The 24060-nt window shown below is 39.0% G+C and overlaps 2 protein-coding genes across 7 annotated transcripts in view; one reads left to right on the top strand and one right to left on the bottom strand.

Annotated features, from left to right (window-relative positions):
• Positions 1-18641, top strand: part of DENND4C (DENN domain containing 4C) — a 127899-nt gene extending 109258 nt beyond the window's left edge. For 5 of the 6 annotated variants that reach the window (XM_058695246.1, XM_058695243.1, XM_058695247.1 and 2 more), the window contains 7 exons: positions 14-196; positions 1124-1319; positions 3580-3825; positions 4913-5030; positions 12581-12731; positions 15022-15086; positions 15304-18641. In XM_058695246.1, coding sequence (XP_058551229.1) covers positions 14-196; positions 1124-1319; positions 3580-3825; positions 4913-5030; positions 12581-12731; positions 15022-15086; positions 15304-15440 — 1096 coding nt within the window. In that variant the 3' untranslated portion in view covers positions 15441-18641. Of the gene's footprint in view, positions 1-13; positions 197-1123; positions 1320-3579; positions 3826-4912; positions 5031-12580; positions 12732-15021; positions 15087-15303 lie in introns of those variants that run through there. The other variant, XR_009251679.1, reaches the window with a different exon arrangement.
• Positions 18642-18873: 232 nt separating this feature from the next.
• On the bottom strand, positions 18874-23304 carry RPS6 (ribosomal protein S6). The gene is made up of 6 exons (XM_058695250.1): positions 23086-23304; positions 22422-22553; positions 21696-21906; positions 21350-21496; positions 19110-19267; positions 18874-19014 (listed from the first exon to the last, which is right to left on the bottom strand). Exons 1-6 carry the CDS (start codon positions 23287-23289, stop codon positions 18919-18921), a joined length of 948 nt encoding a protein of 315 aa, XP_058551233.1. The 5' UTR covers positions 23290-23304; the 3' UTR covers positions 18874-18918.
• Between the last annotated feature and the right edge of the window lie 756 nt (positions 23305-24060).

Genomic DNA, 24060 nt, shown 5'->3' with positions numbered 1-24060 from the left:
GCTCCCTATTTAGCTTTTTCCTGAAACCAAGCACCTCTGGTGACAGTTTACAAAGTGGCAGCATTCCATTGGCAAGTGAACCTTCAGAGCACAAACCTGTGTCCGCTTCAGCAGAACCTGACTTGATCAACTTTATGGATTTCCCCAAACAAAACCAGACCATAACTGAAGAGACAACCTCTGCAATTGAATCAAGGTACTCTAGGGTACAGAGAGCTCTTCATTATAAATTGGGTACCCTTGTAAAAATCCCATCTTTAAAGACAGCCTTATGTAGGCGTAAGTTCTGGCATTTTATTTATTTAATTTATTTTTAAGTTTTTATTTATTCATTTAAGTAATCTCTACACCCAACTTGGGGCTCAAACTCATGACCCCAAGACCAAGAGCTGCACACTATACTGACTGAGCCAGCTAGGAGCCCCTAAGTTCTGGCATTTAAAAAATTTAATATTAACTTTTTACTACAATACATTGTTTAAGTATCTAATAAACAAATATGATGATCAACCGTTTTTGAAACTATGTTTAATGTTTTACAGTGTCCTTTTACAGAATGAGCTTCTCTGTAGTAAAAAGTATTCAGTACCAGTTTCCAGAGACATATTTTCTTTACTGTGAAATACACCGCTTCCTCTTAAATACTGATTGAATCGGACGTTTATTCAGAGCCTGTTGTTTGCTGAGCATTATGCTAAGCACTAAAAATAAAAAAGTAAGATCTAGTTTCTGCCCTTAGGTGGATCTTGGCCTGGTAGAGGTTAAATACTCATCTGTAATATCTAGTTGGACGCAGGATAATTCTAGGTGATTTTGTTTAATAAAGAGGAAATAATGTTTGAATAAAGCAACTGTGAATGGGCACTTAATCTTTTAAAAAGAATATCTATTGTCTACCCTTTGTCCTCTTCTTCCCATCTGTCACCAGAATTATCCATCCCATCCTGTTCTCCTGACCACTTTTACAGAAATGCCTGAAGAAAATTTAATCTTATAAGGTGGTACTGATTCTTCTCCGATATATTCAGTTAGACTCAGAGTTCACTGTAGAAAATACTCTAGGTATACAAATTGAGATTGTATTACAGCACAAATACAGCATTTCTTCCTCATGTTTTTTAAGTGATGAAATAAAGAAAGCCGGTGGAGAAGTCCAAACCATGAAAATTTCATCTGTGCCTAATAGTTTATCAAAGCGAAATGTATCTTTGACGCGAAGTCACAGTGTTGGGGGTCCCTTGCAAAATATTGACTTTTCCCAGCGACCGTTTCATGGCATTTCAACAGTCAGTCTTCCCAACAGTCTGCAGGAAGTTGTGGTAGGTAACAACATCATAATTATCTGTGTGTTCATGAAAGTATTTATTAGAATAGCACATAATCCATCTTTAGTAGCTTTTCTTTAACCATGAGTGATAAGATAAAGAGACTAAGAACTTTTTATTTTTTGATTGATTGATTTTTATTTATTTAAATTTTTATTTATTTTGAGAGAGAGAGAGAGAATGAGAGAAATGGGCGGGGGAGGTTGCGGGCAGAGAGGGAAAGAAAGAATCCCAAGCAGGCTCCGTGCAGAGCTGCATGCCAGGCTCAATCTCACGAACTGTGAGACCATGACCTGAGCCAAAACCAAGAGTCAGATGCTCAACTGACTGAACCACCCAGGTGCCCCTAGACTAACAGCTTTTTAAGATTTCAAGTACATTCAAAAATAAAAGGAGTATATGGAGTCCCTTTGACCCATCATCTGGCTTCAGTAATTTTCAACTTATGGCCATTCTTCTTTTATGTATATCCTTATTCACTTCTTTCCTAGATTATTCTGAAATAAATTTCAAATATCATATATTCCATTTGTAAATATTTGTATGTAGTTCCTAAGAGATAAGGACTCTGAAAAATACAATGCCACTATACAACCAAAAAAATCAAATTATTCAATCTCTGTTCAAATTTCTATTTTAAAAATGTGAAGTATGTGTGTCTTCTGTAGTTTGAAGAATGAGGATCAAATAACATCTATGCATTACCAATTGGTTGATCTGTTTTTTAGTCATTTTACATCTGTAGACCCTCTTTTTTAGCCTTGCAACTGTATTTGTTGATTATGACGCTATAAATTGGTAATTATATCTAGAAGCTTGATCACATTCAGGTTTTTGTTTGGTTGTTTATTTTTGTAAGACAATTGCAGTGGTAGAATGTCCCTCAATAGAAGACATGAACTTTCTTTGTGATGCTAGTAGCGATTAATGCCTCATTGCCTACCTCAGATTATTCATTTCCAGCTTTCAAGGCTGGTAGTCTAATTGTCTTTATATATGTTGGATACATCTGTAAAGAGAAACATCCTCCATGTTTTCTGTTTGCTTTTCCAAAAATGCAGTTTATTTTGGAAAGGTGGGACAAATATTTTTCCTTTTACTTACCAGTTTTCAAAATAACAGGTTGGATTCCTAGCATCCTCTAAGGTGATGAATTAATTTGGAGGAATAGAGTATCATTATGAGCTCACTAATTTAAATAGGTTTACATCCATTGCTGTTGTTATCCTTATTAATATATCATCCATCTTTGATCAGCTAGAAGCCTCTACAGGTTGGTGTTTTAGTTCTTTTGACACATCTCTAGCAGCCTTTTTCTAATTTTTTTACAAAGCTTCTTTGCTTTCTTACATGACAAGATGTTTCATGCTCATGTTAATATTTCTTTCTCTAGACCTAGAATCAGCCATTTCTCTAAGAAGCTCTGGTTCATTTTTGAGGAAATGGTATTTGGAGACCACAGCCTGGGCACTACGGGTACCCATTAATGAGTTGGTCATAAGCATTTTATTCTGATTATAATATGCACAACTTAGAAAGACTGAATTGGCATCGTTTTCCTTTGTTTGTAAGACTGCTCTTTAGCTGTTGCAATCAAATGTGAAAGCACATTAGATATAATTCTAAAAGGAGTCATCAAATAATATTAACACAAAAATTGCCCCATCTATTTAGATTGTAGGAAGAAGATAGAGTCAACTTTTTTTTTTTTTTTTGGAATAATCATAAATATCTGAAATGTAGTATTTCTTTCTGTTTTGTTTTTGAGAGAGAGCATGTGTGTGCAAGAACACACACTAGCAGGAGAGCAGCAGAGGGAAAGAGAGAATCCCAAGCAGGCTCCATGCTCAACACAGAGCCTGATGCAGAGCTCAGTCTCACAACCATGAAAACCATGACCTGAACTTAAATCAAGAATCGGATGCTTAACCGACTGAGCCACCCAGGCATCCCTGAAATGTAGTATTTTTTTTGTAAAAGTTGAAAAGGAAAAAAAAATCAATCTGATAGAGAAACTCTGTATGTTTAGGGTCTGTCTCTGGATTATTTTCTTTTGTAATCATTTAACGTAAAGGCATTTATGATTAAGTACTTTCTTTTCTTTTTTTAGGTTTTCATTAGCATATACTGCATGTAGCAATGGTTCTGAAATAACTGATTTTGAAAGGATAGAGCATAATCTCCTTGAGAAGTACTCTTAAACATACACAGAGTAGATAATATTCACTTCTTTCTGTATTTTTATTTTTTAAAGGATCCTTTAGGAAAAAGACCCAATCCTCCCCCTGTTTCTGTGCCCTACTTGAGTCCTCTAGTGCTTCGTAAAGAACTTGAATCTTTGCTAGAAAATGAAGGTGATCAAGTGATTCACACATCCTCTTTCATCAATAAGCATCCAATCATTTTCTGGAACCTCGTTTGGTATTTCAGACGTTTGGACCTTCCTAGTAACTTGCCAGGACTTATCCTCACATCTGAACATTGTAATGGAGGTGTACAGGTAGGGTACCAACTTCTATACTTGTACTACGTTGGTGTTGGTTAGAATGAGGCTTAACTTCAGAGTAACAAGTGTACAACAACAGTGCCTTAACGAGATGTACATTATTTCTCTCTCACATCAAAGTTTGGGAAGGTGGTCCTGGGATGATGTAGTCTTAGGGACCTGAGATCCTTCTGTCTTTTTGGTCAGCTGTGTATAACCTCCATTTCCAAGTTCTATACCTGGTCCAGGATGGCCTCTCTATTTCTAGCCATCATGTCCATATTCCAGCCAGCAGTAAGGATAAAAATGAATGGGGAAGAATGTGTCTTCTTTCTGTAGGGATGGTTCCTGGAGTTGTACATAACATTTCTCTATGTATCTGTTTGGCCTAAACTTAGTTATATGGTCATACCTAGTTTGCAAGGGTGGCTAGAAAAGGTAGCTTTTATTCTGAACTATCATATCACCAGTTGACCTTCTCACAACAACTTTATTTTAAAGGACTCCTCTTATGCATGTTTTTCAGATGATATAATTAAAAGTTGGAGAAGTTAAGTAATTTCCACAAGGTCACACACCTGCTACGTGACGGGGAGCCAAGACCACAGTCTGGCTGTCTGACTTTAAAGCCCTTACTGTACTTGGGCTGGGGTGCCCGATTCCATTGGAGATAGTGGGCTCCTAGAGTTCCTTCATTTATAATATTGATTAGAGACACCCCAACACACACCAGGGGCACAGGAAAATATTTTCTTAAAGTATTACACTCTATTTTGACTCATTTATTTTAAGTAACAGCACAAGATAGTAGAAACTATTGTACTTTCTCTACCTTAAATTTGTTCTAATGGTGACTAATCTTTCATGTGGCCACTGTGCCAATTACCAAGTTGTCTTTGCAATCTGTGGAAGTAGGAATGAAAAATCTGCACCTCAGAAAGTAGGAATATGTATCAATACAAATAAAAATCAAAATTTTTTGCTTAGAATTTTAGGTTCACAGTTTCAAAAGAACGCTTTTATTTTATATAACCAAGCTTTGCTAGATCCACTGGTAATTATTATGCTTAGAGTACTAATACTTTCTATTGATCTCTTTTAGCTTCCTCTGTCATCTCTGTCCCAGGATAGCAAACTTGTGTATATTCAGCTATTATGGGATAATATCAACCTTCATCAGGAACCAGGAGAACCTTTGTATGTCTCATGGAGGAATTTTAGTAAGTAAATTAGAATTAAAGACATAAAAGACTCAAACTGGAAATAACCCATGTATCTTTTCATAGGTGAATAAATAAACAAATTGTGGTACAATCCATACAGTAAAATACTATTTAACAATAACGAAGAATAATGGGTGCCTGGGTGGATCAGTCGTTTAAGCGTCCGACTTCAGCTCAGGTCATGATCTTGCAGTCCATGAGTTTGAGCCCCACGTTAGGCTCTGTACTGACAGCGCAAAGCCTGGAGCCTGCTTCAGATTCTGTGTCTCCCTCTCTCCCATTCATGCAGTGTCCCTGTCAAAAATAAAAATAAACATTAAAAAATTTTAAAAACAATAAAGAAGAATAGACTACTGAGGTAAAAAATTGAGATGAGAGAAACAAATTATTCTGCTTTACTTTAAAATTTTTCATATGTTTTTATTATTTCTTTCAAAAGTCTTGCCACTTTAGATCAAATTGATTTGCACTTGTACTGACCCATTTAACTGCATCAGGGAGTTGAAGAGTGTTTTGTGATTTTTCTGTCAAATGCCAATTGGTTAGGTATTTGGAGAGTAAATTCTTTTTTTTTTTTTTTTTAATTTATTTTGAGAGAGTAAATGAGCAAGTGCATGTGTGAGTAGGGGAGGGGCAGAGAGAGAGGGAGAGAGAGAATCCCAAGCAGGATCTGCACTGTGAGCGCGGAGCCTGACACCAGGCTCAAACTCACAAACTGTGAGATCATAACCTGAGCTGAAATCAAGAGTTGAATCCTTAACCTACTGAGCCACCAAGGTGCCCTGGAGAGTAAATTCTATATAGTTTAAGAGTAATTTGGATGTGTTGGTATAAGATCATAATTTTAATTACATGGATACTAACCTCAAAGATTCTGGTTTCATTTTCAGTCTTTTGTATTTAGAACATATTTTTACAGAGCATTTAAAAAGTTGTATCATTCACTGTTCCATAGTCCTTTAAGTCAATAAGACGACACAACCCAGGAGATGAATGAACAAATGACATCAGTAGGCAGTTCATGGAAGAAACATTGCATAGTTTATATTAGTTTGCCAGGGCTACTATAACAATACCACAGACTGGGTGGCTTCAGCAACAGAAATTCATTCCTCACAGTCTGGAACTGGTGTGAGCAAGGTTGGTTTCTCCCAGGGCCTCCCTCCTTGGCTTGCAGTTGGCCTTTTCTCTGTGTACATGTGCATCCCCCAGGCGTCTTTTTCTCTGCTTATGAGGACACCAGTTATGTTGGATTAGGTTCCCACCCTATGACCTCATTTAACCTTAATTACCTCTTTAAACACCCTATCTTCAGGGGCGCCTGGGTGGCTTGGTCGGTTAAGTGTCTGACTTCGGCTCAGGTCATGATCTCACGGTCCGTGGGTTCGAGCCCCACGTCGGGCTCTGTGCTGACAGCTCAGAGCCTGGAGCCTGTTTCAGATTCTGTGTCTCCCTGTCTCTCTGCTCCTCCCCTGTTCATGCTCTGTCTCTCTCTGTCTCAAAAATAAATAAACGTTAAAAAAAAAAAAAAAAGACCCTATCTTCAAATATAGCCACATTGGGGGTTAGAGCTTCAAACATATGAATTTTGAGGAGATAAGATTCAGTTCCTAACACAAATATGAAAAAATGCTCAAGCTCTTTATTTAATGAAATATCAAGTTCTTTTGTTAAAAAAGGAAAAATACAAACTTAGTTACATCAGGATGGCAAAAGATCTTAATAATTAAAATCCAGTCTTTTTGAGGATATGAAGGGAAAGAACACTTTGATACACTGTTAGAAGTGCAAATGAGGGGGGCGCCTGGGTGGCGCAGTCGGTTAAGCGTCCGACTTCAGCCAGGTCACGATCTCGCGGTCCGTGAGTTCGAGCCCCGCGTCGGGCTCTGTGCTGATGGCCCGGAGCCTGGAGCCTGTTCCCGATTCTGTGTCTCCCTCTCTCTCTGCCCCTCCCCCGTTCATGCTCTGTCTCTCTCTGTCCCAAAAATAAATAAAAAACGTTGAAAAAAAAAAAAAAAAAAAAGAAGTGCAAATGAGGGGCGCCTGGGTGGCGCAGTCGGTTAAGCGTCCGACTTCAGCCAGGTCACGATCTCGCGGTCCGTGAGTTCGAGCCCCGCGTCAGGCTCTGGGCTGATGGCTCGGAGCCTGGAGCCTGTTTCTGATTCTGTGTCTCCCTCTCTCTCTGCCCCTCCCCCGTTCATGCTCTGTCTCTCTCTGTCCCAAAAATAAATAAAAAACGTTGAAAAAAAAATTAAAAAAAAAAAAGAAGTGCAAGTGATATACTTCTGGAGAACAATGTGGACTATATTATCCATATTTAATATGTGGATATCCTTAAACTCAGCAATCATAGTAAGACAGCTCTGTTCTATAGAAAGCATATGCAAAGCTTTCTGTACAGTGATGCTTACTGTATGATTATTTGTTTTAAAAACTTCACATAAATACCTAACAGGAAAATTGAGATAAATCCATACTATGAAATGTTGGCAGCCAAGAAAAAGTATAAGGGTCATTTGCATACAGGTGTCTGAAAGGATGGATGCCCATCATATATTGAGTGAAAAAGGGCAGGTTTCAGAACACTATATGATCTTCTTTCTTTTTTTTCTTTAGAAAAATCAACCCCAAAATATATATCTGTGTTTTGAATATATGCAAATAAAAAGGTCTAAAACTACTACTAACAGTGGCTCCTTGGAAGAGAAAGGGAACAGTTCACTTTTAATCTTTTATTAGATTGTTCTTTTCAAAAACTCTATTAATATTTTGCTATTTGGATTGTTTCCCTTGAAAATGCTAGTCATAAAATTATAGTTAAGTACATTATAAGCTGTTTTTGTCATTTTTGTTGTTGTGATTTCAGTTCAGATATTTTTATGTTTTTTTTAAATAGCCAAGTAGCCTTGAAATTTCATGTTAGAAAATGATAGCGTTGCTATTTCTTTAGTTATTTCCCACCTCTCTTGAAATGCACAAGTGTTTCAAAATATTCTATAATTTATGATGAGAATAAAATTTAGCATTTTCAAGAATGGCCTTATTTCTCAAGAATGCCTTGATTGGCTGCTTTAAATGAAGAATTGGCATGTAAATGACATTAAAAGAGAACAATTAAGTGGGTGATGACTTTTATTTTTTTTTTAATTTTTTTAAAACATTTATTTATTTTTGAGACAGAGAGAGCGAGCACATGAACAGGGGAGAGTCAGAGAAAGAGGGAGACACAGAATCTGAAACAGGCTCCAGGTTCTGAGCTGTCAGCACAAAGCCTGACGCGGGGCTCGAACCAACAGACTGCGAGATCATGACCTGAGCCGAAGTCGGACACTTAACTGACTGAGCCACCCAGGCGCCCCAAAGTGGGTGATGACTTTTAGAATGGTACAACTTCTCAATGACTTCTGGAAGAGGATTTTCAGAGACCTGCTTCCTAGCAAAACAACCATAATTGGTGAAAATTATTAAAGAAAAAGGAGGGAAGATGGCAGAGTAGACGGATCTTGAGTTTACTTTGTCCCACAGACAAATTGAAGCAACAGCTACATCTGTTGAACTAATTGAAAATGACCTGGAGACTGGTGAAACAGATCTTCCAAAGCTAGTTGTAGAGAGAAGTCCATATCAAAAAGGGGCAGCAGGGCAGTCGGGAACCATACTTCCAGTACAACAAACTACAAGTGGGAGGAGCATCATAAGCATGGGGGAGGAAGGAGGGGATCGGACCCCATACTAGGTACCTGCACTGAGAAGCAAAGTCCCCATAACTTCTGGCTTTGAAAATCAGCAGCACTTAACTCCAGGAGAGCCAGAGGATGATAGGAAGCTGAGTCCCCACCTTTAAAGAGCCAGCATGCTAAGTAACTTGCTGGGGACACAGCAAAGCAGCAGCAGTTTGAAAAGTGCCTGGGGTATATGTGAAGGAGATTTGTTGACTAATTTTAGGACATGTACCAAAGGGGCAGAGATCTATAGACTTCTCTGGGAACAAAAGTGGTGGCAGGCACTGTTTTTCTTCTCCTCCCCTAGCCTAGATAGCTGGACACTTGGAGCCAATATTAACACTCTCCATGTACCCCATGGTAGTCACAAATCAAACACCTATAATATAAAAAAAAAAATAAAGAGAAAGGAATCTAAGCATAAAAACTAAAGAAAACCCTCAAACCACAAGGAAGAGAGCCAGAAAAGAAGAAAGGAACAGAGAATTATGAAAACAACCAGAAAACAATTAAAATGGCAGTAAGTACATACCTGTCAATAATGACTTTAAATGTAAATGGACTAAACGCCCTAATCAAAAGGAGAGGATGACAGAATGGATTAAAAAAAAAAGAGAGAGAGAGACCCATCTCTTTGCTGCCTACAAGAGACTTATTTTAGACCTAAAGATAAACAGAGAATGAAAGTGAAGGGCTGGAAAAAGATATGTGTGCAAATGGAAACAAACAAAACAAACAAAAGCAAATAGGGTAGCAATACTTATGTTAGACAAAAAAATAATACTCTGGTTTCTCTTCAGATTGTATAAATCTTTCGCCTTTTACTTCTATCAGACAGAAAATAGACATTAAAACAAAAGAGTGTGGAAAGAGACAAAGAAAGGCATTATATAATGATAAAGGGATCAATCCAACAATAGGCTAAAACAGACCTAAAGAATAGTCTTTCCAACAAATGGTGCTGGGACCACTGGAGCAACATGCAAAACAAAAAAAAAGGCAAAGATGGATCACTTCCTCAAATTGTACATAAAAATGAACTCAAAATGGATTATAGATCTAAATGTAAGAGCTAAAACTGTAGAAGTCTTAGAATAGGAGTAAATATTCATGACCTTGTAGAACACAGGCCTTTTTAGATATACCACCACCAAAAGCACAAGTGAGAAAAGGGAAAGTAGATTAAGTAGACAATTAAAATCAAAAACTTCTGTGCTGAAAAATAAACCATCAAAAATGTCAACCCATGGACTAGGGGAAAGATATGTACAAATAATACACCTTAAAAAGGATTTAAAGTCAAAACATACAAAGAACTCTTACAACTCAACAATAAAAAAACAACCCACTTTAAAACTGGGCAAAGGATCTGTCTTAGTCCATTCTGGCTACTGTAACAAAATACCAAAGACTGGGTGGCTTATAAACAATAGAAATGTATTTCTCACAGTTCTGTGGGTCCAAGATCAGGGTGCCAACACAGTCAGTTCAGGGCCCTCTTCCAGGTTGCAGATTTCTCATTAGATCCTTTCATATGAGGGAACTCTGGTACCCCCTAAATTTTATAGGCACTAATCCAGTCATGAGGGCTCTGCCCTCATGACCTAATTGCCTCCCAAAGGCCTCACCTCCTAATGCCATTACATTTGATATGAGGTCTTTCAACATAAGAATTTTGGGGAGACACATTCAGACCATAGTAGGATCTGAATAGACAGTTCTTCAGAGATGTTATACAAATGGCCAAAAGCAAATGAAAAGATGTTAGATATCATTAGACCTCAAGGACATGCAAACCAAAACCACAAAGAGAGACACTTCCCACTCAGTAGGTAGGCCATAATCTAAAGGATCAGACACTAACAAGTGTTGGTGTTAGTGAGGATGTAGAGAAATTGGAACCCTTATACACTGCTGAGTGGAATAAAGAATAGCGGAGCTACTTTGGAAAACAGTTTCGCAGGTCCTCAAAATAGTAGAGTATTCATAAGACACAGCAGTTGCACTCTTTTTTTTTTTTTTTTTAATTTTTTTTTCAACATTTTTTATTTATTTTTGGGACACAGAGAGACAGAGCATGAATGGGGGAGGGGCAGAGAGAGAGGGAGACACAGAATCGGAAACAGGCTCCAGGCTCCGAGCCATCAGCCCAGAGCCCGACGCGGGGCTCGAACTCACGGACCGCGAGATCGTGACCTGGCTGAAGTCGGACGCTTAACCGACTGCGCCACCCAGGCGCCCCAGCAGTTGCACTCTTGAGTATATACCAAGAAATGAAAACATACCTATGTATAAAAATTTGTGCACTGTGCTTAGCATTTTCTTAATAGCCAAATAATGGAAACCACCTAAATGTCCATCCACTGATAAATGGATAAAATATGGCCTATCCATACAGTGGAATATTATTTAAAAATAAAAGTATTGGGGCGCCTGGGTGGCGCAGTTAGTTAAGCGTCCGACTTCAGCCAGGTCACGATCTCGCGGTCCGTGAGTTCGAGCCCCGCGTCAGGCTCTGGGCTGATGGCTCGGAGCCTGGAGCCTGTTTCCGATTCTGTGTCTCCCTCTCTCTCTGCCCCTCCCCCGTTCATGCTCTGTCTCTCTCTGTCCCAAAAATAAATAAAAAACGTTGAAAAAAAAATTTTTTTTTTTAAAAATTTAAAAAATAAAAATAAAAGTATTATTTTTAGGGCTGAGGGGTTTGGGAGATAGAGGAGGGACTGCTAATAGACAGGAGATTTCTTTGGGGATGATAATATGATTGTACAGCTTAATGTACTGAAAACCACTGAATTGTACACTTTAAATGGGTGTATTGAATGGTTTGGGAATTATATCTCGAAGTGTTAATTAAACTAAATGAGAAACAGTGAAGTTGCAGATTATATTTGGTTAGGTTCTAAAATCACAGCATAGCATAAAAATCAAATATATTCAAAGGTCATCATGTGGCAGGTAGAAGAGCTAGAATCAAAGCCCGTGAGAGCCAGTATTTCCCCTTGTAATAGAGAGCTTTGCTGTTTCTTTGTTTGAACACAAATGAAGTACTTACTAGTTACCTTTACTAAGGGGCTGTGTTGTACGAAAAATACAACAGCTGGTTTTATGATGGATTCTCAATGAGACTGACTAGGGAGCTACTGGATACATATTCCCATCTCAACTCACATGGGTATAAATAAAATTGTACGGCTGCTGGAATTACCTGCAGTATTAGTTTTCCTTTTATTCTGGGCCAAGCACACTTCATTGATTTTGTATACTTTGAATGTCAGCATGATTCAATTCCAGTACAGTACTGAAGCACTTTTATAATCTATGAAATCTGTATAAATGTTTGTTCTTAATAATTCTAGAATTGCCTTTGTATCAATTAGGATTATACTCGGCTATATTTAATGGCAAATAACAGAAGTTTAAACAGGTAAAGATTATTCTCTCCCATAGAGAAGTTATGAAGTGGACACTCCAGGACTGATAGGCAACTCCTCTGTCATCAGGGACCCAGGCTCCTTGTGTTGTGTCTTACTTGTGTCTTGCGTTTCCATCAGTTAAGGTTGCTCTATGGTTATAAGATTGCTGCTGGAGTACAAACTATCACATCCCAGCCTGAAGCAGGAACCCCTGTGTTCAGAGAAAAGGCAAAGGGACAAGCCTTTCCTATCTGAAGAAAGCAGGAAAAACATTTTGTAGCTGGTCACATTGACACAGAAGTTTACTCTTAAGGGGGAGGCGGTGTTGAATAGAAAACTAGAAAATGCTACAGTTCTGGAAAAAAAGTCTTTTAAAAGTAATTATTCTTACTTCCTGTGTTCTTCTTATTAGATTCTGAAAAGAAATTGTCTCTCCTGTCAGAGGAACAAGAAGCAACAAGCACTTTAGTAGAAACCATCAGGCAGAGTATTCAACATAATGATGTTCTGAAACCCATCAACCTACTTTCACAGCTAATAAAGCCAGACATGAAAAGACAAAGGTAATAATCATTTTTGCTTCTTGCCACTCAATTTCATGTTTATTATTTAAAACATATCTCTAATTGTAAAAGAAGCATACCTGTTTTGAAAAGTGCTACCCAGAGTTTCCTTTCATACCTGAGCAAACCTAACAAAAGTTCTGGTATAGAGGAATAGATTAAATTTTAGGAGGTGATTCATGAATGTCTAAACTGTACTGCGTCTTTGGGAACCACTGCTGTTATTCACTGGAAAGCTTCGATGAATTTGTTAACAGTGATGTTATTATACATGTATACTACTTGTTCAGGCTCTGTCAACCTGCGCATCTTATATTTTATTTTCTTGTGGGATAGTTTAAAAAAAAAAAAAAAACCTATTTAGGAATAGAAACAATTTAGGAACGTGATGGAAACAGTGAATTAAAAAGGATAAGGAGCTTTCCTGCTTCTGCTAACATGCTTAGATCAGTACTCACTCCAGCCTCTACATAAGTAAATTTTGCAGTGGAAACTTCAGAAAAGTGGCATCATAAATTCTACCAACAATCATTAACAGTTTCCAGGTACTCTACAAGTTTCTTTGGTTGTGGCATCTTTGAAGATAACTTCAGAAGTGATAGAGCATGAATTGATTATGAAAATGATGGGTCCTTTTGTAATCTCAACAGGTGAGATAGAGATGACCTTCACAGTCTAAAGAGCAGCTAGTTTCAAGCATCTGTAGTTTAAGGGCAGGGAAGGAAAATTAGAAATGACAGGTTATGGCTTCTGAACCTTTTAAACAAAGCTATATGATGAAGCTTTATCAGAGTCAACATTACTCTGCAATTTTTTTCTATGTTAAAATATTCAGGAATCACTTCATTTCTTAAGCTTTCCTTCATTTTTAAGGTTTGGCTTTTGACAGTATTATGTTCACAGACCAAATAAATATGGTTCATCCTTTATTGGTAGGTTAAATAGTAAAGAGACCACACCACCTTTCCACACTGTGTCCAAGGGGTTTGGACCCCGAACTTACTTAAAAATTAACATTACTTTGTCAAGTGGCAAAAGATGAGAGAAGACCCTGCTTTTGCAAATTTTAATTGGAAAGTAGAGTTAAATTGACCCCTTGAATGACCCCCCCCCCATGGAATTGATAATCTGTGTATAATTTTGGACTACCCCAAAACTTAATAGCCTACTCTTGACCAGACACCTTACCTATAGCGTAAACAGTTAACACATTTTGTATGTTGTATTATATACTGTGTTTCTACAATAAAGTTACTAAAGAAAATGTTACTAAAAAATTATAAGGAAAATACCTTTATAGGACTCTGCTGTATTGAAAAGCAAAACAAAAACAGTGTGGGGGTGCCTGAGTGGCTCAGTCTGTTAAGTATCTGACCAGCTCAGGTTGTGATCTCACAGTTCACAAGTTTGAGCCCCATATCCAGCTCTGTGCTGACAGCTCAGAGCCTGGAGCCTGCTTTGTTTGGATTCTGTCTCCCCCTCTCTCTCTCCCTCAAAAATAAACATTAAAAAAAAAAGTGTAGGTGGACCCATGGAACTCAAACCCATATTGTTCAAGGGTGAAACTGTGTATTGTTAAAATGTTAATAATGAAGGTAAGCCATTTAAAAGTTTTTGGTGTGAAGCCTTATGCCCATAACTTTTTAATTTGAAATAGAAATTCAGTGTTGCAAAAGGTGACATAACTGTGGAGTGATATCAAAACCAGTGGATACATTGCTGTTAACTATAGAGCTTGGGGACCCTGGGTGGCTCAGTTGGTTGGGTGTCCGACTTCGCCTCAGGTCACGATCTCGCGGTCCGCGGGTTCGAGCCCTGCGTCGGGCTCTGGGCTGATGGCTCAGAGCCTGGAGCCTGCTTCCGATTCTGTTTCCCTCTCTCTCTGCCCCTCCCCCGTTCATGCTGTGTCTCTCTCTGTCTGAAAAATAAACGTTAAAAAAAAAAAAAAAAAAAACTATAGAGCTTAATCATTGCTCACCATTTTAAAAAAACCGCCATGAGGGGCGCCTGGGTGGCTTGGTCGGTTAAGCGTCCGACTTCGGCTCAGGTCATGATCTCACGGTCCGTGAGTTCGAGCCCCGCGTCGGGCTCTGTGCTGACAGCTCAGAGCCTGGAGCCTGTTTCAGATTCTGTGTCTCCCTCTCTCTCTCTCTGCCCCTCCCCTGTTCATGCTCTGTCTCTCTCTGTCTCAAAAATAAATAAACGTTAAAAAAAAAAAAAAAAAAAAATTAAAAAACTGCCGTGTTTTTATGTTCTTTGCCCATTAACTTTAAAAATAATTGTTTTATAGGAGTTTATACCGAGAAATCCTCTTCTTATCATTAGTGTCTCTTGGAAGAGAGAATATTGATATTGGTAAGTTGGTTAATGATTACTAAAGCAGGTTTTTTCATTCTCTTAAGTAATTTACACAATTGCAATTGGTATGGGTAAATACTCCTCTAAGTTTTGAAAAGATTTCTACTTTTAAATATGCAGTTTATATATGTACTTGACTTTACTTGACTACCATTTTTCTATTTATGGCTTTTGTTTCACAAATTACAACTCCATTTTTGAAAATGTCTTTCAGAGGCTTTCGACAATGAATATGGACTTGCATACAATAATTTGTCTTCAGAGATTCTTGAGAAGTTACAGAAAATTGATGCTCCGCCAAGTATCAGTGTGGAATGGTGCAGGAAGTGTTTTGGAGCGCCTCTCATTTAAGTAAGAGGTTCACTAGATTTTTTGATGCACAAAGCTTGAGGGTAAATAGATTCAGTTGGCAAACATGTAAGGTTTGTTCCAAATGCTAACGATTGATGAAAGTGAAATGAAGTTAACTCTTGGGACAGTATATAATGAAATGTAGCTTATACTGAATCCTCTTGCAACATAAAAATGCTATTAAAATGTCCCAGGGTTCATGTCTGAAGGTTTGCAACTTCTAAATGGTTTTATCTGCCTCCGCTTGAAAACTGTTTTTTGGATTTCTCAGTGTATGTAGGTTGATGAGAAATATTAATTCTTGGCATTTTGTTTATATTTGAAGCTATTGGGTTTGGGGCATAGTAGTTTAATGTAAACTTGCCTAACCCCCAAACAAATGAAATCTCAATTATAAGAGCAACTATTTGTGTATGTGTATATATGTGTGGCTGTGTAGGTATTTGTATGTACAGCCATATTATATTTATTAAAATTCTTAGACTGCATGTTGCAATACAGTTCTCTGAAAGGGGTCTGCAGCTATTAAATGACTACTACTAAACTCCTCTGTAGTCATTAATCAAAATTACCTTAAAGTCTGATGACAACCGCCTTGCCTCTATTTCTTCATCCATATTATGTATTTTCTTAATGGATTATCTTGAATATCCACATTACTTTTCATCCTCTTCCCAATACCATTAATTTGCAACAGCTTTAAGATTGGAATAAATGAGCCAGTCATGTAGTTTAAATGAAATTAAATCAGCCTCATAATTTACAAAATTGGAATAGGTTTAAAATGTTCCTCTTTATTCTTTGGACCTGAAATTGTTCAGGTACATGAATTGTTGCTATTGGTCACTTTTAAAAACCTGTGGGATAAACTTGCACTGCACACAGAAATTTTATTCTTGTATAATAGATTTCTATGCTTATTATTTGTGCATTTGTAAATAGTTTTTTTTAGGATCGAACAATAAGTCTTAAAACATTAAAGCTTATTAGGCTTGTTGCCAGTAGGTTCAAGAAAATCATGACCTCACATGCCTGACATTTATCATGCCTTTCATTAAAAATGTCCCTTAGGAATAGTAATGTTTGCCTTAACCCTGCATGGTTGAAAAAGCCAATGGTTGATATGTGTGCTTTTATAGTAATTATGCGGATGACTAGATCAACTGATTGATTAAAAAATTATTTCCATTACAAATCTCCCACCTGGTGTAATCTTTAAGAACTTGTTACTATACCAGTCTTCCAACATTTCAGGGTTAATCTGACCTATGCAGATTTCATTTCAATTTATTGTGAAAGTGCTAAGTGAAAGAACTTGTCAGAAATTATGCACAACTCTCATTACCTTAAAGTGGATTGTTTGCACTGTCTCAGAGTATGTATTTTTGCAATTTAACACTGCCCCATCAAGTTTGGAATTACCTTGCAAATAAAAACCCCAGGTCGAATAAAATGAAAAATTCTTAAGCTTGCTGTGCTGTTCCGTCACATCTTCAAAGCTCCTGAAATGTGGACAATTCTAACCCTTTTGACTTTTAGAATCCAGTACTGTTTAAGCCTTAACTTGAACTAAATTACCCCAAAAGCACTAAGAAGTGTAATGAACATCTCCTTACACATTTAAGATTTGGCCATATTTGTACCAAAGTATGCATTTTCTAGTAACTTTCTGTAACATTCTAAATGACTCATCCATTTTACATTGGAAACCTTAGCCTGCTGCTGTCAAGAAATAGGGATCAATTTATTAAAAGCACATAAAGGCCTTTTCTAGCACCTACCATAGAAAGTGGACCACTACAAACTGCAAAGGAAAACCAAACAGCCAGATATACAATTATTATCCATAGATTTAGAGATGTTTACAATGAGTTGTAGCAATGTATAAAACTTAAAAGCCTGAGAACTTCTGCAAATAATCTTTCAAATTAGTGCAGATTGTTTTTTAACATTACCTAAATGCTAAACCTTTAACATATGGAGTGGACAGTCTGATACAACTTTAGCTGCATTTTGTAGGTTAATTATAGCAACCCGCTTTGTTAGGGTTAACTGTGTTCAGTAAGCAGAATATAAGCATAAGTAAGTCTCTTAATATTGGGATATTCAATTGTTGCTCTTTTCATTTTTGGTGCAAACTAGAAATGCAGGATATAACATTCTTAATGTTGAAATATTCTCCAACATCCTCTTTTAAAAAGTAGTTCTCAATCTTAAATCTGCTGGGATTGAGCTAGAATAGTCTAACCCAAGTATTATCTGTCCACTTTAGTGACTGTACTCCTTAATATGAGAAAGCAGGGTGATGGTTCTCATGTTTCATACATTGGAATCAACTAAGTACTGGTTAATACAAACTCTGGGCTGTATACCAGACTTGACTTCTGGCCTTTATGTGACCCCCCTATGACTGCAGTGTTACTCCTTTTTGGTTTGGGTCATTTTAAAATGCTTCATTTTCCTTTTCTGCCTTTTTAGTTTGACTTCAATTTACAAAATATCAATTGCCAATCAAGACTTCCCCTTTTATGTAACATTTTAGTACCTTGTATGAAGAGCAATGGGGATCTCACTTTTGCCTAAGAATCTTCTATCTGGTCCAGTCTAGGGGATGGCATTACCGGTATTAGCCTGAAACTTGCAAGTAATGTAGAATCCCGGGCCCCAAACTTCTGAATCACTGCACATTTTGTGAAGCACTGCTCCTCTGTTAAAAGCAGTTTGAAAATTTTACTCACCTGTGGTTAAAAAAAAATGTATAATCCAGCAAATAAGGAACTCCTGTTCGTCACCCTTAAAGCCTAACGTGCCTTTTAATGATCCTTCTAGTCTGTAAAAGGTTGGTTCTAACTGCAATTACTACAGAAACTAGACAGGCTGCATTAGAAAAAGCATGCTTTCTCTTTGTGCATCTTTCATTGATGCAAGGAGTGTTTCTTAAAGGCACACTGAAACCATAAAAAGGATGAATATAGCAATTCACTAGAGGTGAAAAGCTTTTTGTTAATACAACTTGCACTGGTTTTAAAAGCTTTGTGAACTGTTTTAAAATGGTATCCGTTAACTATGCTTTTAACAAGGTATCTTTTTTTTTTTTTTACTTACGTATGACAAATGTCCATCTTCATAAGGGCACTTTTCATGTATTATGTATAGATCTTTAAAACTGTATTCTTCAAAATAAAGTATACAAAAGATTAATAGTCTGTCCTTTATTTCCCCCAAGTTGTTCCATGACGCACTGAAAAAGCAGTGGACATTCTGCTCAGAATCCTTTCCTGAGCTATCCACCCATTCCCCCCAGAACCCTGTCCTGGCCATCTCTACCACTGTCCCAGTGTGGTCTCAGCCTCTCCACTTGAAGGGATCTCCTGCACACTTCCTTTTCTGTGACCAGAATTTGTTTCTTATGAATGAAGAAAATCAATAAAGGTAGTTTGACGTCTGATCTTATTTATTTGTTCCTCTTACAACAATCTCATTTTTGACTGGACTCAGACTTTGAGGTAGAAGCTCTCAGAGAAGACAGCCTCCGTCTCTTGGCAATCTGTTCCTGGCGCTTTTCTTTGGCCTCCTAAACAAAACAAAAAAGCAGTTATAGCTTGTCTGAGTTAAAAACGTAAATCCAAAGTTAAGGCCTGACTTTTTCTACCAGGTATCTTGACTTACCTTCATTCTCTTGGCCAAAAGCTTAGCGTATTCTGCAGCCTCTTCCTTGTTTTTCTTCGTGCGCTGCTTCTTCAAAGCAATGCGCCGACGTTTGTGTTGGAGGACACGTGGAGTAACAAGACGCTGTATCTTGGGTGCTTTGGTTCGAGGTTTCTTACCTGAAAATTCAGACAAGAATTCCATCACTTATCAAGAATACCCTTGTTCATCAGAATCCACACCTACATTTTAAAAACATTACTAATAGTAATACCTAGGAAAACTTAGCTGTTATGAGGCCTTAAGCTGAATCTGAACTATTGTGTAATTTAAAACACTACCCTGTCAAACAAAAAGACAAGATGGGCTAAATATTCTCAAAATATAAGTAGCTGATTAAGTCCTTCTGCAAGGTGAACAGACTTTGTCTACTAGATGCCAGGGTTTTCCTACGTAGTGCATTTAATCCTAAGACAGCCTATTACACATTAGTACTTTGAATGTCAAGTTCAAGAACGTATGTAGATTCATGTTACGCTGCCTGGAGAAAGCCCTATCCCAAGCTTTTTCCTACTCCATTTTGATTTCCCTTCCACAGTTAGATGGTCTTTGTAAGGTATTCTACGTTTGTACTGTAAGACACTGGAGCATTATTTTCAAACCGTATTAACTGTATGTTTAACTCATCTATGAAAACTAAGTACAACTCTTATCTGCACCAATATCCTAACCACACTTTGAAATCCCATTTGTGCTTGAGTCTAGTATTTGCCAAGGCAGATCCTGCCAATCTGGGGAATGAAACCACGCACATTAGAATGTACAACACACTGTGCTTAGAGTATCTTCATTTGTTGTCTGTGAATCCCAAATCCTAATCTGCTTTGGAGCAAAAGCCTTTTCAGATGTAATCATTGGAGTCTGTGGACAACTAGTGCGATTAACAAATACCTAAGGCAAATATTCTAAAAGGAAATGCTCAATTGTTCAGGTTCTGCTGCTACAAGTCAAACAATCCCTTAATTTTAAAGATGTTAAGAACCTGTATTACAAGCCTGTTAACCAGAACACTGGCTACACTGGCAGTATTTCCAGGGGTGTGGTCATGGGCAACTGCCACATACCTGCCTTTTCTTTCTAACTGTGAACTTCAGAAGAACAACTTGTTCTTTTATACTATATCCTCTACACTTAAAATAGTACCTGGCACACAGGTGTTCAGATATTTTGGACTGACCCATAAGCACTCACTATATGCCAGGAGCCACATTTTCCCAGATTTGTCAGGAAAACCCAACCAGGACTGACATGCTCTTTATTCCATGTAATGTAAAATACTCCTACACTTTACTACACACATACCTTACTACAGACATTAACGTTACCGAAAACAGGTGCTACAGACCTCACTGGTAATGGATTATGTTACCTAACAAACTATGTATCTAGTATATACCATCTTAACATATAAAAGCTCCAAAAACCCAAACACCTGGACCTAGTATTTTGAATAAAGTGTTTTTCTTCTAATGGCCACAATTCCTATTGCCACCCACACCTAAGACTGAGAAAAAAAGGGCCAGGGGTGCGTGGATGGCTCAGCTGGTTAAGTGTCAAGACTCTTAGTTCAGCTCAGGGCATGGTCTCAACAGTTCATGGGATCGTGCCCCAAGTAGGACTCTGCACTGACAGTGCAGAACCTGCTTGGGATTCTCTCTCCCCCTTGCCTGCTTGCACTTGCTTTCTATCAAAAACAACAAACATTTAAAAATTTTGACTTAAAAAGGGGCGGGGGGGGGGGGGGGTTGGGCAGAAGTTAAAGCAACTTCAGTTGATGAAAGTATAAATTCTTCTATAAACAAACAATAGAAACGCTAACGCTAACATGTAAAGAAAGCAAAATTATGGGGGGGGGGCGGGGGGGGATGTGAGAGCACGTTCAATCCTAGTCCCAGAATTTTTCATCAATTTTTTTGACTCCTAACCTCAAAGCCATGAACTTCACACATCTGATAGAAGTCATCTTCAGATAAACTCATACATCAATGACTCAAAGCAAAATTCCAAGTATGCTTCTAGAGAATCATCAGATATGACAAGGATTAATACCAACTGGCTATATTGACGCTCTCCCCCAGTTTTCCTAAAAAATTTAAACCCCAAGCAAATACGTAGTGGGCAGACCTTACTTTCTAGTATGCCCACAACATGCTACAGACAAATGAAATGGAGCAAACTCTAAATTGCAAAACCTCCCCTACCTTCTTTATTTAGGGGCTTTCGCACAACATACTGGCGGACATCATCTTCCTTTGAGAGATTGAAAAGCTTGCGGATTCTGCTAGCTCTCTTGGGTCCCAGGCGACGAGGCACAGTAGTATCAGTGAGTCCAGGAATATCCTTCTCCCCTGAAAGGAAAAAGTGATCAAAGACCTTTTTAATCCCACAACTTTCTTACAAACAAAAATCCTAATTACTCTTTATGCATTGGTAAAGAAACAAGTCCACTGGTCAAACTGTGGACACTGCAAATAAAAAACACTCGGGTAATCAACTTTTAAATCAATGTCAACAAAAACTGAACTCAAGAACACAAAGAAACCTCACCTTTTTTCACAATGACCAAGTTGAGAACACTGAGATTGGCATCCACGATGCAACCCCGAACAGATTTGCGCTTTCTTTCTCCAGTCCTCCGTGGTCGGTAGCAGGAATGCCCCTTACTCAGCAGTAGGCGGACACGGCCATGGGTCAAGACACCCTGCTTCATGGGGAAGCCTTGTTTGTCATTGCCACCACTGATTCGTACCACGTAACCCTGTAACATACAATGACACGTTGCAAAATAAAAGACTAAGGCCCTTATGAAGTATACCCCAAATCCTAGAAGTATGCTAAAACCAATTTGAAACTTGGTTATGAAGTTTTCTTTATTTTCAGTTTGCCAAGATCAATTAGCAAATTCCTATCAATCAAGCCCTCTTTCTAACCTATACATTTTTGTACTAGATGTTAACAGTTCCAGGGAAGGAAAGATTATGTGAAGAAACCACAAGAGAACAAACGAATGAACCAGAAACAACCCTGTTGGCACTTTTTAAAGATACTCTTTGGAGATTATCAGCTTGCAGGGCAAGAACTTTAGGTATATTTTCCCATGTGACCTACAAAACCCTGCAAGGTGATAACGCTACCCGAAAAAGGTACACTTGCAAAGAACCAGCCCAAGGTCAGAAGACAGAACCCGGAGTTTGAACCGCACTACATACACCAATTACCAACTACGTTTACTACCTCTTACACAGCTTCAACAATTTAATAGTCAACTTTTACCTTCCATTCTTCCCCTAATGCATCAGCAGCAACTTCTGTGGCCATTCGCTTCTCATAAAAGGTACGAAGTTTGCGTTCATCGTCCACTTCAATGAGTTTCTGGCAGCCAGTAGCTGGGAAAGAGATGTTCAGCTAAGGATTAAGGGGGGGGGGGAGAGCTTTAGAGAACCGCTGAATTTACAAAGGTAATTCCATTGCCACAAGCCTTTTATGTTAACAGACAACGAGCAGAAATGCTGAAATGTGTTCTACTAGCTAAAACGTGTGCATAGAATAACGCGGAAGCACCGCCCTAAAACCCGGGCTAATTTTTCCTCAAGCATCGCGGAATGACCCCGGCGCGAAGGGCCCTCCGTAGCCGTGTAGCCTACCCGAGCAAGGAGCCCGAGTTACGGGCCGCAACTAGGCAGCAGGGTCATTATCTGTCCCGCCGGGCGTGAGGACGCCACCATGGCGCTCCCCGCCCGGCGCGGCTCCAGCTGTAATCGCTCGCCATCCGCTCTCCCAAGAAGCCGTGGCTCCAAGAATGGAGATCTTTCTCCCGCCTCAGACTCTCCTCAGCCTACAGCTAGGATTTTGGAAAGCTAGGACTGCGGTAATGCAGCGTCCTGGGGCACGATTCACGTACCCCAAGCCTAGCCCAAAACACTCCACCGCTTCCTACCTTCATGGTGAGGCTGCCTACCGCCTCCGAAGCGCCACGAAAAAAGAGGCCCGACTTCCGCTTAGCCCACGTCTCATAGGCACTTCTAGTTCTCGCGAGGTTAGAGGACGTCTGGGATAGCGGAAGTGAGCATAGGTGGGCGGCACTTCCGGAGCCGGGTTTAATTAGTGTAGAAGGGTTAGTTCCGCGAGCTGTCTGTGTCATTCTCGCCGTGACGTTTTCTTTGTTCGTTTTGTTTTTTTGTTTTTTGTTTCTGAAGGTTAGCATGTCCGCTACTCAGTCTGTCCCGCACCCTCCTGGGCCAGAGCGGGGTCCCAGCTCCGTCTTGGCCACTCTGCATCTGCTGCTACCACAGAAGGAAGGCAGGAGCGGAGTTCAACTCTCTTGGCCTCTTTTTAGTGTCCGAAGATTTTTAGTTCCTTTTGGTTCAGAAGCTTGCTCTGCCCTGGTTCCGGCTGTTCACAGCAGGATGACTCGAAAGCCGTGGTTTGTTTTTGTGCATGTCCTCTAACCAGTCGCCCTGCAGACATCGTTTTCTTTAAAAAAAAATTTTTTTTAACGTTTATTTATTTTTGAGACAGAGAGAGACACAGCATGAGCGGGGGAGGGGCGGAGAGAGAGGGAGACACAGAATCGGAAGCTGGCTCCAGGCTCTGAGCCATCAGCCCAGAGCCCAACGCGGGGCTCGAACTCGCGGACCGCAAGATCGTGACCTGAGCTGAAGTCGGACGCTCAACCGACTGAGCCACCCAGGCGCCCCCAGACATCGTTTTCTGTAGCAGAATAACACTTTTCCTTTCGCGCAAGGCATTAACCGCAGTTACCCTCAGCCCAGGCTACCATCGGTGCGTCCCAAATAGTCTTCCTGGTTCTCTCTTGCCTGTTGAATCTACAACGCCAAATTCTATCATTCCCTTGCTGGAAATGTGCCATTTACTTTCCACTGCAGTTAAATGCTTTCCCATCTCTTGTCCC

Source organism: Neofelis nebulosa, chromosome 12, assembly GCF_028018385.1.
Source record: "Neofelis nebulosa isolate mNeoNeb1 chromosome 12, mNeoNeb1.pri, whole genome shotgun sequence".
NCBI lineage: Eukaryota > Metazoa > Chordata > Mammalia > Carnivora > Felidae > Neofelis > Neofelis nebulosa.
Note: the sequence above shows the minus strand (reverse complement) of the source record. Positions and strands in the feature narration are given on the sequence as shown.